The following is a 14,506-nucleotide window of genomic DNA, read 5'->3' on the forward strand; positions in this document are numbered from 1 at the left end:
CAGTAATGAAACAAGCTTCCTTGACAACCACCGTGAAATTCTGCCCAGGCTTTGACAAATATTTCTTCTGAGAACAAAGAAGATCTGAGATTAGGTGGAGCATGCTAGGTTTCTGTGTAGGAGCATACTGTATCTCTTCCAGCTGGTATTTACAGCACTCAATTGAAAAAGAGAGGAATTTCGTAGGTATACCTATACAGTACATATATGGACTGTCATAGTTGTGACACCTGGACACCTTAGTGAAACACAACTGTACATAGAAGCATTAGTGTAAAAGCTAAACATACATTTCTACATTCAGAATGAGGAACAACAGGAAATCTCACAAATTCTTTAACCTTAACACTTTAAGATGCTAAACATTTAACATTAAGTTTGAACATGAAGATAATGAGAAGGGCTTGACAGGAAAGCCAAAAAAGGAGTGATGGTTAAGATATCATATGGTTACCCTAGCCACCCGGTCCAGCCATACAGTTTGCAGTCATATACTGTAGAGGCAGGGCTGAGACAGACTAGACAGAGTGCGTGTGGCTGTGTTTGATACTGCAATGAGAAATGGCTGCAACACACGGGAGCTGGCAATGTCTCAGGACATGGTTGTACGTGGCAGCAGTTATCGGTTTCTATGGTGAATTATGCAAATGTGGAAGTTTAAATATTTTGTAGTTCCTTTGTGGGGAAAACAAGGGAGGGGAGGACCCCCTGTGAATATGAAAGTTTCAAGGGGAACAACCACTCCCCAGACTGACAAGTTGTTTATTTCATGTCCTCTTTGGAATGGTACCAGACGCTGGTGACACATGATACCACAATGCCACAATGTGCTCTATTGCACCTTCTATTGAGTAGGCTAATGCATTTCATATAAATCCGTATTTTCTGCAGATTGCCTTTTCTTCCTTGCTCTTCAGAATGATTCTCCATTCTGTATCTGTGGTGTTATCCTCGAGTTAAAAAGAAAAAAGAAACTCTGTCTAAAAAGATGTCAAATTCAAGGCTCCTCCATTTTTTGAAGGGCAGTAACGTGTGGAAAAAAGAATACACAATAACCCTTTGTTGATGCAATTTAAGTGTTTTGCGTTTTGATGACAGCTGTAAATATTCCTTTTCGCCTAGGATGCGCGCGGTTACGATCGGGGACCAACAGCCTGGGCTCTGTGAGAATATATCAGCCTTAGAAAAATCAAGTCACTTCGATTAACATAAGAAAGAACACTCTTGGGTAGTCAAGAGACGTCCTTTTTTCTTTTTCTTTTTTACTACCGTGATATCGTATTGCACTTCTACAAAGCCGGGATTAACCCGAGGTAGAAGAGTCAAGAATTACTTCACCTTGCGTAGGTGGGACGCTTTGCTTAAGTGGGGTATTTGAAAATGGCAGCAAGAGGTATGTTTATATATTAAAATGAGAATGAGATAAGATGTGGAGTGCCATGGTCTGAAGAAGACACCGAAGAGGAGCCAAATAAGAGCAGAGCTACAGTAGCGCAGTCATTTTCTTATGTGAATAAAACTAATGCTCACTAATTCACATGTCATATATCTAATGAACAGAAAATATTGTTACTTCTCCCTTTTTAATTAAGTAACATCGGAATGCTAAAAAAATCAATTACACAATTAACATGTAGCGGCCTAAATGATGCTAAATTAGTGGTGGTGAGTGTCAGAAACGAAATGGAGAACTAGCCGTTCAAATTCTATGCACTGCATGTAAATTTACGGAAAGAAACAGGGCATTGAAATTTGAATTACATGTTGAACTGACATCTGACGCTTCTAGATGTGGAACAAATTTATGCAACCATGTGGGTGGAAAGTATTTGTCGAAAGTTAAGATTGCCAAAAGCAGAACTTTTTTTTTTCCATGTGAAAGCATGATGCATGTACAGTCCTCGTGTTTCATAAACACGCTCAGTCCAGTCGGTTTAAAAAGAAACCGTGTTGTCCCCATGTTTTAATTCCTCTCTGCCTTTTCTTTGTCTTGTTTTTTCTGGCTTGCATGTTACTGTACAGTATGTGCATGATGTGCTCCTGGCTCAAGAGTCTTCCAATGAAGGGGTCGTGCGCAGTTGTTTTTTTGTTTAGATCCCTTCAGCCCACTGGACTGATCAGGGTGTCGTTGCAGCGAAAGGGCACCTCTGTCTGTGCCTTTTTCAGGGGCTACTCTGGCGGGGAGCGAGCCGCAAAAGCACGTCGGGGTTGAGCTGTTGAATCTTCGTCCACGCTGCTGGCTGGAATGGGAGAAGCTCCGCGGGGTGAGAGGGGGAGTGATGTCAGCCCTGCTGTAACGCGATCTCCTCTGTTTTGTTTTCTTTCTGTTTCAGGGTGTGAGCGGAATGTCCGTGAATGAGAAGCCTGAATCCCCCATGTATGTGTATGAGTCGACAGTTCATTGTACCAATATCCTCCTGTGCCTCAATGACCAGCGGAAGCAGGACATCCTCTGTGATGTGACCATCGTAGTGGAGGGGAAGGAATTCCGGGCTCACCGAGCTGTCCTGGCAGCCTGCAGCGAGTACTTCTTGCAGGTCCTGGTGGGACAGACCGAATATGAGCTGGTTATCAGCTTGCCTGAGGAGGTATGTCCCGTGAGCAAAGTTACAGGGTTACCACCTCCTGAGATGCCCCGTCCCCGTCCCCTTTTGCTGTGTTGCCATTGTTGTAAAACTGTTCTCTTTCTGCGTTCAGTTTTTTTTTCCTGCAGTGTGTCCTCCAGTCATTTACACCGGACACGGATGCATGTTAGGCCAAATGAGACACTAGGTAGCAAGAAATTGGGCAAATGAATGTGATTTCAACAGCCCCACCTGCTTTCCTACTGTATGTCGTTGGTTAGGATAAACAGGTTTATTGGGATATGAGCCGAACTTATGTATAATGTATAATATTTTGTTTTTAGTGTGACACACTGTGAGGTTTACACTGCAGAATCCATTGATGTGATCTTCATAAAACATTAGTAAAATAAAAAATCACAAAAGGCATCTTATTCACAAAACTCAGAGAATTGTTACACTGACTTGGACATTTGTTTTTTCTAAATAGTGTGGCAGTTATTTTGGCTATCAAAGTTAGATTTGTGTACATTTTGCCACACTCCACAATCTCAGACAAATAGGCATCTACTATACCTCAGAAAGTGTCGCTAATTCTGCTTGAAATATTTGAATAGTCTTTCTGCCTCTTTGTATTCAGATAGAAGAGGCTTTGATTAAAAAGCACTGATTAAAAAGTGTTTAATTCTGTATTTACACAAGGCATTGCTCAAATATTTAATCACTTTATTACAACAAAAGACTGAAGCATCATAATTCATAGCTGGCACCTGACTTCCTCTGTTTAAAAGGATAATTTAATCAAGCATTTAATTTATGATAAGATAATAGCAAAGAGGTGAAACTTGTCGATGAAATATAATAGGTGAATCTCACTGGCAATAACAGTACAGCTGGCAGTGTTACAATCACCAATTAACACCTTCTGCAATAAAGCTGAGTAGCACTTATTTCATGCCATCTCTTTCACAAGAAAACCTTTTATTTTCTGCACTGCTCATCAGACATAGTCCTTTTGTGTTCTTGCAAGAAATGTGATTTATGATCCCATGGCAGTTTGAAAGTGACATAAGATTTGTCTTGGAGAAACAGAACAGGTAAATTGTATGATGTAAGTGTTTGGTGGAACACAGCCATAAAAGTATGACTAAAGCCATTGTGTGCACAAGGATAGTATTCCACGTCTCAGCTGCACACTGCGGACAGTTTGGAATTGTTGAGAGGAGCTCCAATGAATGGAAGATCTTCGTCTCTTCAACTCTCCGACAGAGATTCAGCTTTCTGCAGTTGAAGTCAGACTGCCCAGTGGCACTGAACCATCAGTGTTTAATTTAAAAAGAATCTGAGCAAGTCACCATCACTGGTCTCAACACTTACAGTACAGTACGTGGCCTGCAAGAGGATAAGCTGAGATTGAATTCTGAGGTTATATTTTGGTTCATAAAATGGGGAAAAGATATTGCATTTATAACTTAAAACAATTTAGAACCACAACATAGAATTTTAGTTCTGGTGTCATTAATTCTATTTGCTGTGGATTTGTTTGCTTTTCAGTACTTTTGTACCTAATAACAAAGTGTTTTCACCTAAAGACCTAAAGTAGTGTTTAGCAGTAATGTCTGTTTAAGATGTATATTCGCACTCTGCTGCTGTATATATATTCAAATGAAAACCCAACACAACACCGTTAACACCATCCCTACTGTCAAGCACGGTGGTGGCAGCATTATGTTATGGGGCTGCTTCTCATCAACAGGGACTGGGAAACTTGTCAAGACTGAGGTGAAAATGGATGGAGGAAAATCTGTTTTAGTCTGCTAATGATCTAAAAGAATGCTGGGAATTTGCATTTCAGCAGCATAATTGCCCATAGCACATGGCCAAAGCTACACTGGAACGGCTTAACAAAAGCAAAGTAGTTGTGTTTTAAGCGGCCCAGTCAAAATGCTGACTTGAATCTGAAAATCAATGGCAAGACTTGGAATTTGTTGCCCATCAACAGTCCCCGTACAGATCAGATCAGATCACTTAATTGGCCATGTACAATTTCTTGTATTAGGAATTTGTCTTTTCGCGTACCCCAGCTTGCTCTGCATGACACACACAGACAGGGAGAGAAGCTTGGGGTCAGAGCGCAGGGTAAGCCATTTATACGGCACCCCTGGAGCAGTTGGGGTTAAGGGCCTTGCTCAGGGGCCCAACAGAGTAGGATTCCTCTGCCAGCCGCGGGATATGAACCGGCAACCTTCCAGCCATGGGCGCAGATCCCATATGACTTTACAGAGTTTTAGCAAGTTTGTAAAAATAGAATAGGTGCAATTTGCACAGTGCACCATGCTGGTGTGCAGATTTGGCAGAGACTTGCCCATAATTTTGCAATTCTAGTTCCTGTCAAAGGTGTTCTATTAAGTATTGACTCAGCAGGGTGAATATGCAATTTAAATATTTTAGTTTTTCTATTTACTTTTTCCATTTTTGCTGATATTTAGCTTCTTTCATTCATAAAAATGTTATGTTTTAGCATTCCAATTTCAATTAAAAATATACACTTTAGTAAATTTCAATTGTAATTCAACAAAAGGGGACATTGGAAGGGAAAAGGTAGTTTTGCAAGGCACTGCAAAAGGGACATATAGCCAGGCTGCATCATGAGATGCATGGAGTTTTTAGTTTTTGTTTTAAAATGATGCACAAGTTGTAGGTATTCTTCATTACACACAAATGTGAGTCTGTTTTGGATATATCATCATTAAAAAAAAATCTACCTATTGTGAGTCTGAGAGTATTGTAATCTCCCTTCTTAAGCGGTTATTCTTAACTTGTGAAAGCATTTGCTTCAGTGTCTGCTGTGTGTGGAAAAGGGAGATATCTGACACATTAATAGGAGGTTAAAAATGTGTCTTCTGTGTGCTAATGAATGGTGAGAAATGCTGAATAAAGGGCTCAGAATAAATGTTACATTCAGCCAGGTCTAATGCTTAACTAACATTTCCAGATCAAAACTAGAGTGCACTATTTGTGGCAGTTTAGCAGAACACAGTATTTACTATACTGGTGCTGTGATTAAATTATTCTTGTGCAGGCAAGAAGTGTCATCTCACAGCAAGGGGGAATATAATTTAATGATATCATTGCTCACGTTTGTTAGGTGCCCTGTCACTTTCTCCTTTTTAGTCATATCTTCAAAGCAGCATAAATAACCTGATGTAGCTAGGATTGTGGCAGGTGTGCTGTTGCTATGGACATCCTCCTTGAGACTGAAGTGCCTTTAATGGAAAGCAAGTCCCAGATGGGTAGATCTGACCTCCTGTCAGTTTGATGAGGCAGTAGGTCATATGCTTCGAGGACCTCATTAAAGTGCAGCAGTGTTGTTCAGTGTGGGCATGCCTGGTTACACTAGGGCAGACTGGTCAGTGTGCAGTGTGCTGTACAACACCGTCACCTTTTTTATAAGACAGGGTAACAAGGATCAAAGAGAGCTGCTCACTTCTTTTTTTACAACCTACAGTACGTTTTTCTTTTTCTTTTGGCTTTAGAACACAGGAGCTGCAACTACTGCATGTGTAACTGTCCCCAGTTGAAATGCGAGACAGACAATTCATTCATTGATCAGCCTCCGGGGCTACATACAGTGACATCATCTATTCCTGACTTATCCACTCCAATGGGAGCCTGGTAATCTAGGCATCGTTGTGACTGAAGTGACCCTTTCTGCTGTTTTCATACGTAATTGTTGACTGGTGAAAGGAGTGTTTGTGTCTTGTTTGGGTTTTTTCTTTGAATAAGAATATGAGCTGGCAAGCAAACTGCAGTAGAGAATGATTTTGAGAGTTCTAATAGACAGGATTTATCTCCTTTTCCTTGACTTTCTCCTACTCAAAAGGAAAGAATAAGGAGAGGTCTTAAAGAATTGTTTTTGACCTTTTTGTATATCATTGTAATGCTACAGTACAGTTGACTTAGAGTTTTCAATATTGCCCTTCAGATAACTGTTTTGCACTAGAGTGCCATAGTTCTATAAGGTTATTTCATTTATAAGGTAAAAAGATTGGTTTTATTCAGTCGCAATACTCCTCTTGCTTATATACCTTGTGGAAAGTCATATTTAAAACAAAAACATCACAAAAAGGAGGTTTAAAACATTTTCCCAGAAAACATCTTAATTAGGTTATGAAGAAAGGTAGATCATTATTGCACTTTCAGAACGTAAATATAGCAATCTGAAAATAGTTGGGGTGCCAAAATGTGAAAAGAGGAAAACCTTTCTTTCAGGTATGGTGAAACAAGATTTTTTCCCTGACAGAGCATTTTAAAATATGATTGACCTACTTGTGCTGGGAGCTCTGTGTATTTGCAGGCTTTGCTAATGAGTGCTTTATCGTATACTGTAACTGTGAACTAGAGCATTTGTGAGCATTGCTTCAGCATCTATTTGAAGTGTTGACTGCACTCCTTGAATGGTATTAAAGGGTGCAGCATGCAGAGTTAACTGACTGTGCAATATTGATGCATCTGCTGGGTTTTCTGGAATAAAGATGAAAACTTCTGTTTTAGTGAGCTCGCTCTCACTACCTCTTCCAGGTAAAAAAAAAACAAACAACCTTACATCCTGCCTCTTGAATGAGTCATTCGAAATACTTCTTTAGGAGTAGTTTTTACTTGGCAAGTTGTATTTTTCTCTCCTTGTAAAGAATGTATCCAAAATATTAAGAACTAGGGCTAGAAGGTTTCTTTGTTGATTGGTGAGAGCATAAAGCACCTTTATCCGTACTGTACTATAGCTAAAATAACAATACTTATTTCATTCTGGAACAAGCTTAGTAGCTTGTACATTTGTGCCCTAATTAAACAGTTGATTGTTTCACCTTGTTTGTATCTGGAACACTGTTGACAGGTGGTGTTGATCACTGTTCCCCGGAATCTCATATTTCACTCCTCCAGTCACCTAATATTCAATATCTGGTTGTATGTCATTGCACTCAGCTATTTTCACCTCACATGTGTTTTTGCATGAGATTTGCTGAGACATATTATTTCAGCATAAATTACCTGCATAAATGTATACTCGTTGGAAAAACAAAACAGTAGCATTGAATGGTTTTCACAGTTTTTAGGAAGTACCAACATGCAAGTGATTTCTCTTAATTAGGATGTAGATATTGCAATTACTGTTTAAATGGACATGTATTGCTGGAAAATCACAGATAGCTTGAAGCCATAAATATAACCAATACTGGTCAACTTGGGAATAAGTACCCAAATATTAAGTGAATTTAATGCCCATCAAGCAGATTGCATAACACTTGTAGATCTTGGTAGACAGATGGCATCACCCAGCAGTGCAGTCTCCATATACCCACTCTGGGAGTTTGGTAATGAGTGAGGACCTGGTTCCGCTATATTTACTGCAGACATGCATCTTGGCTGTAATTCTCACGCAAAAGGTCGCAAATTGTTCTTCATGCTGAGCCAGACCTCATTGGGACCTTTGTCTGTGTTCTCATGAGCAGCTAATTAGATCACGTTGAGCATCTCAGAGAAACCCTAGCGCTTCAGCATGTCTTCTGCAAAGTGACCTGCTGGGGTGTGCATTTTTAATGTGCAGCTCCTCTTCAGATCATAACACCTTTACTGTAAGATGCTCAGCGACCAGGTGAGGAGAAGTATAAAGATACCCACTTTTTTAAAAATAAAAGTGTGCCACAATCTTGTTAAATGCAGATATTGTTTCACAAAGGAATGCGCCTTACCAAAATATTAGACAACTGCATTCCAAGGACTTGGCCGTCGAGCCCCATGTAGTGGGAAAAGCCCTGACTCTTGGGGACTGATGAGCGGGATAGAGGACAGACGATTGCCAGCAGCCATATCACCCTGCAACTCCCAACTGGCAGCCCACTGAAGCTCAGCAGGTGTGAGCCTGGTCAGTACCTGGATGGGAGACCTCCTGGGAAAAACTAAGGTTGCTGCTGGAAAAGGTGTTAGTGGGGCCAGCAGGGGGCGCTCACCCTGCAGCCAATGTGAGTTTTATTGCCCCAGTATAGTGAGGGGGACACTATACTGTAAAGAGACACTGTCCTTCTGATGAGATGGAAAATTGAAAAGAGTAGGGATTTTACCCCAGTGTCCTGGCCAAATTTCCCCCTGGCCTTTACCAATCATGGCCTCCTAATAATCCCCATCCCTCAATTGGCTGCATCACTCTTGTTCTCCTCCCCACTGAGAACTGTTACTATTATTATTATTAATTTATAATAGTAATATCATCATCATCGGCTGCTGGTGAACAGCCTCTGTTCATGCGTCATTGGGTTGACAGACAGTGAACTGGAGGCTCAGCTAAGGTTTCAAGAAACAACTGAACCACTACCAAAACCTCAAGCAGTGACATCACACCATGCTTCTGGTCTGTTGCTGAAAGTAACAACAGATGTGGCTAATGTGCCAATTCAGACAGGCTGTAGTGTTTATTGGCAGTGTTTGGTAGCTAAACCAACGAAAACATGAAGCAACAATTCAGAGCTGCCTCAACTGTTGTTTGCTGAGAGGTCCCAATTATAAGAGGTCTCTTATAATTGTGTCTTTAATATTTTGTGTTAATACTGGACAGTATGTCTTGTCTAATATTTAGGTAGGTAAATACATTCTGTACATTAAGATGTGTGATTGTGTTGAAATAAAACAAAGATATTATCACAAAAGCTGCTTTTTGGATTTGTTAAGATCAATGGCTGTACAGTATGTGCACGTACAATTACATATACTGTACAGTATTATACTGTGTTTGTGTGTGTGTCAAGCATTGCTGAATTTAATGTTTTGTCCCTGAAAAGGAATTACTTACAGTATTCATAATATGTAATGGAATTGACAAGAGTTTTTGTGCACTCATTATTCCCTCAGCAGGAAATTGCACTGTTCAAAACTATTCTAAAGGTGAGGCAGCCTTGCTAATTAAAGCTGTCTACAGAGTCTATAGTACATACACAGGGCTTTTCAGGCATACTAGTACATTGAGCAAAATGTGTTTGGAAGGAAGTAAGGGAATGGTTAATGTATAATGTGGTAGGTATCCAGAAAGTGAAAAGTATGTAAGTAAGTTCTGTATGTTGCTTTTATGATTCCCAGTGTGCCTGTTAGGTCACTTGTGGAGATCTTCTAGATAAAATGTCAGATACGCTGGCCTTGAATGAAAATAGCTTATATTTATTGACAACCTGTATTTATACTGATGTTGTGGGTTTTATTTATTTTCCAAAAGGTCAATTTAAAAATGAAAAGGGCAGAAAAGAAATATAACCTTGTCCACTAACGAGTTTACATTACTCTGATGTGGGGCCACATGGATGAGTGTATTTAAAAATGAAGATTCGTGTTAGTCAGCAAAAATCAGTTTTACAGTGCATTTAATCAACTCTAGAAAGGCACAGATGCTTTTTTTCTGCAGAAGAAATAGCATGATTGTCGTGGCCTGTGTCATTAGAATGCATGACATGTAAGAATATGCTGAAGCACATTTACATAAATTAGCTGCTTCTGTTACAGAAGCAAAGGCCATTGTAAGAGTAGAGGATTTCTTGGGAGAGGGTAACATTATGTGCTTATTTGTAGGGAGCTTGGCAGCATTCCTGAAAATGGTGTGTAAAATATGAAGATCTGTAAAGTATTATATGCATACAGTTTCCTGTGCTGTAATGATATCAGTTTGGCAGACAGAGAGCAATGCAATCTCAAGCCCACAAGCTTGCATTAGCATAAAATGTCCCAGATCTGTCAGTTTGATTAATTTGTCTCTTTGTCTCCACTCTGTACAATAAGTGCTATTAACAGCTGAAACACTTCATATGTCAAAGTCTCTGCTCTAATGACTAGAAATTGTGGGTTATTTTGTACTTTCCAGTGTTATTTCTTTCATTTCGTATTCCTTTCCAGTAAAGATTGTGTTTCTCTCCCTGTGCCGCGATCCTTCATTAGCTTGCTGGTTGTAACACTAGAGTAATCGCATATGGTGTAGGATACACATAAAGACGTGATCCCACGGGCAGCAGCTGCTGATGCAAGCTGAAAATAGATCCAGCGTGCGCTCAGCACTTTTCCCCAAGCTCTTCTATTTATTAGTAACATTCTCAGCACAGGAGAACTCAAAGCCTTGTTTAAGCAAAATGACTTTCACCTCCAATGACAGTGCACCAGCTATTGTTATTGCGCTTGTGAACTGATAGATGTTAGCACGTTTTATAGCATTATGAACCAGGGTGTTCTTGATCTACATTTATATTGCTTTACGTTTTTATTTCAATTTCATATAAAAAAGAAGTCCCTGTCACTATGCTCGTACAGCTGGCTTCCTGCCCAGCTGTGGGTAGGGACTTGTCTGTGGGACACAGGGAGACAATGCTTGGAGTGCATGATACAGTTCTCCAGAGGTAATGCACTGTGATACACCCACCATCAGGGGTCCCTGTTTCCCAAACAAATAACGTGCGCTTTGCAACCATACAATTACACACAGACCTCGTTTAGTAGAAAGACACTCGCTGTTTTTGTGTTTTTGTCTGCCAAAGGGGACAGGCAGGACAACTTTAGCTGGGGGATCTTGGAGGATGAGGATCAGATATACTGTAGATTAGTCAGGCAGCTACAGTGGACTTGGCAGGCACTTGTCATTATGCCCCTGAATTACAGTAGCTGTAGTCTGGCAAGGATGTTGTAAGGGAGTTTCCTCGGCCGAAGACAGTGTGTTAAATTATTATGTAAGGCACCCTCGATCCTGTCTGCCAGACTTGTGGCCTTGGAAGTACATTACTGTAAGGAGCAGAGTGACCTGATTTTGTATTTGAGTGCATGCTTCCCTGCAATTCAGTGTTGAATACTGGAAATAAAACCGAATCATTCAAATGCGTTTACCTAAAGAACAAAATGAGTTGGAAAATATGGAATTTAATTTATTGCCAGTTCTTGACTTTCACGTGACAAAAAGTTTAGTTAAAGCTGCATTTCGACAGTCTAGAGTCTCTAGACAAATTTTCATGCCAACATGGGTCTACTTATTTTTGGATTCATAACAATAACAAACAATAATGTAAAACATCAGCTTTACAGTTTTGTGCAACAGATGTATACAGTGTGTTCCCACATGTGAAATAAGTTTTTTAATGATTAAAATGAGAAATAAAAAAAAAATTCAGTTTTACAGAGTGGGTTTTTGATATCGACCTCTTAGGCTGTTACTATCCTGATGGTGGGAAATATTCTCATTTGATTGTGTTTAACTTAACATTAAAATAAAGTACCAGTAAATACAGAGATATATTTGGTCCTTAAAAACTTGTTGTTCCTTGCATTTTTTCTTTGTACTTTATACACCCGTATGTTTCAGAAATTCATATTTTAAAGACACCTTATTTGGTTAGATGATTTTTTGGAACATGGAATGAATAACATTTTCTCTTCATTGCAACACTAAAATAATTTAGTACTTTGTCAAGACCTTTAGAAATTCTCAATATTAGACCTTCAGGTCTCACCATCATGAATTACAATTGTAGATCTTGACATTGCTGGTCAGGATCAAGTAGGCATTGTCATGACTTTTTCTGAGAAGTCTCAGATATCCTGCCCTGTACAATATTAACTAGTAACAAAATTGAGACAGCGGGAGGTTGAGGAATATCGGTGGGTAATTAATACGGGTGATTCGATTCAAGAATGGGAGCGACTCAATATTAAAAAGCCGAAAGTTATATCTTAATATAAAGATATTAAAAAGGGTTATTATGATGAGAATAGGTTACACAGAGCCAGACACTGCTGAGCTGCTGTGCTAGTTTGTATTTACTCTGGGACAGAATGTGGGGTGCTGACCTGATGAAAGATTAACTGATACTTTACAGTGTTTGTTTATAGACATTAGACCTGTCGGGTTATCTCACCACACTTGAAAACTCAAGAACAATAGCACTGCTGATGGTAATGCTGCCCATGTCCGTGTTTCTTTGCAGGTCACTGCCAGGGGATTTGGCCCATTGTTGCAGTTTGCGTACACTGCGAAGCTGTTACTCAGCAGAGAAAACATCCAGGAGGTCATCCGCTGCGCAGACTTCCTGCGCATGCACAACCTGGAGGATTCCTGCTTTCGGTTCCTGGAAGCCCAGCTCCTGAGCGAAGAAGATGGTCTGCTCCTCTGTCGCAAAGTGGCTCCCTACCCCCAGTCCCAGGAGGATGACAACTCGGAGGGGGAGGACGTGAGCATGCAGTCGGAGACCACCAAGATCACGTCGCCCAGGGCCAGAGTTTGCACAGAGCCCCTGGACTTCAACAAGTCATCCAGGCTGCTGGATGAGGACAGGCTAGCTGTGCCCATCCCTGGCGGCTTTCAGGATGGCAGGGTGGACTTTGAAAAACAAGGGGGTTCGGACCTTCCTCGCTGTCCCAAGTACAGGAAATACCAGTGGGCCTGTGCCAAGCACAATAATGACAGCTCCTCACACACCAGTACCTCAGGTTTTCCAAGCACATTCAAGGAAAGCAGCTCCAGCAGCAACAGCAGTGCCCACGTACCAGGAAGGCTCACGCTGGGACAGATAAAGAACGAGCCGCGCGCAGAGGAAGAGACCATCTCCCTGTGCCTGTCGGGAGACGAGCAAGACATGAAAGAGAAAGATGGAGTGTCGGAGATGGAGATGGATGGGAAGCAGCATAGCTACATGTTTGCGGACGGACCTAAAAGCAAGTCACCTACGTGTTTGAGGTCCCTCATCAGTAAGAACATTGAACTGGTGAGCCTGCCAAACACACCACAGCAGCTTTATACCAACAGACTGGCCTGCCCCCAAGATACTCAGGTTGACCACAAAAAGGACTATGGGCCTTTCGCTGGGGAGCTGGGGCTGCCTGTGGCATCTCCTAAGGAGGTTGAGGAATTATCATTAAAGACCACCTCGTGTGACGGGGTCTGCAAACAGGAGTCGGAGCTCGACCGCAGGAGTGTCATTTTCTCCTCAGGATCGTGCGATCGCCTGGGAACTCCAGCGCATTCCTATCCTGGGGGGAACTCTTTGGAAAAAGACCTCTCGGATCACATGCCAAAGAGCCTCTGGACTGGCGCGAGCCAGTCCCTCCCCTGCTCCCAGACCTACTCCCCCGGCGGGGTGCCCTCAGAACCCATGCTGCCATGTCGGTCGCGCCCGGTCACCAGCTGCCCCGTGCCAATCAAGGTGTGCCCCCGCTCTCCCCCCTCAGAAACGAGGACGAGGACTTCGAGTTCCTGCTCTTCCTACTCCTACGCCGAAGACGGAAGTGGGGGCTCCCCCTGTAGTTTACCCCAGTTTGAGTTTTCCTCCTCTCCGTGCTCCAACGTAGCACGGTGCCTGACTGTCGATCAACAAGACCAGGGGATGGCGGGGGATTCCATGTACAGCCAGGTCCGGCCCAAGATTAAATGTGAGCAGTCCTACGGCACCAATTCCAGCGATGAGTCGGGGTCATTCTCGGAAGGAGACAGCGAGTCGTGCCATGTCCAGGAAAGAGGGCCTGAGGTAAAGAGAACACTTTCATGCTGTTTCTTCCACCCTTGGTCTGTGACTGCTGTGCATTGTGATGTCTTTAAAATAAGGTCCTCTTGGCCACATCACAGTCTTTCTTGTGAAATGAAAATATGCTGAGAGCCATTAAACACACAGCATGTCTTATTTGTTTGCATTTGAATGCCTCTCAGTATACATTTTAGAGATATGAATACACAGATCAAGATGTTTAGCATTACCATAAAGAAGAAGAAACTAGTGTCATTGCCTGCACATTTTAATACAGACTAGTCTTTATTAGGATGAATCGGTTGGCATGCATTGGCTGTTAATGCATTCATAGAGCAGCCATGAAGGACAGATGCACATTCTAATAGCTTTAGGGAAAGGAATAGAAAACCTTAAATGTACTAATTT

The 14,506-nt window shown here is 41.5% G+C and overlaps 1 protein-coding gene across 7 annotated transcripts in view; it reads left to right on the forward strand.

Annotated features, from left to right (window-relative positions):
- bach2b (BTB and CNC homology 1, basic leucine zipper transcription factor 2b) overlaps window positions 1-14,506 on the forward strand; it is a 100,516-nt gene that overhangs the window by 72,878 nt on the left and 13,132 nt on the right. For all 7 annotated transcript variants that reach the window (XM_069196357.1, XM_015354928.2, XM_015354919.2 and 4 more), the window contains 2 exons: window positions 2,334-2,588; window positions 12,566-14,101. In XM_069196357.1, the coding sequence (XP_069052458.1) occupies window positions 2,334-2,588; window positions 12,566-14,101 (1,791 nt within the window). The remainder of the gene's footprint in view (window positions 1-2,333; window positions 2,589-12,565; window positions 14,102-14,506) is intronic.

The sequence above is a fragment of the Lepisosteus oculatus genome, chromosome 2 (genome assembly GCF_040954835.1).
Source record: "Lepisosteus oculatus isolate fLepOcu1 chromosome 2, fLepOcu1.hap2, whole genome shotgun sequence".
NCBI lineage: Eukaryota > Metazoa > Chordata > Actinopteri > Semionotiformes > Lepisosteidae > Lepisosteus > Lepisosteus oculatus.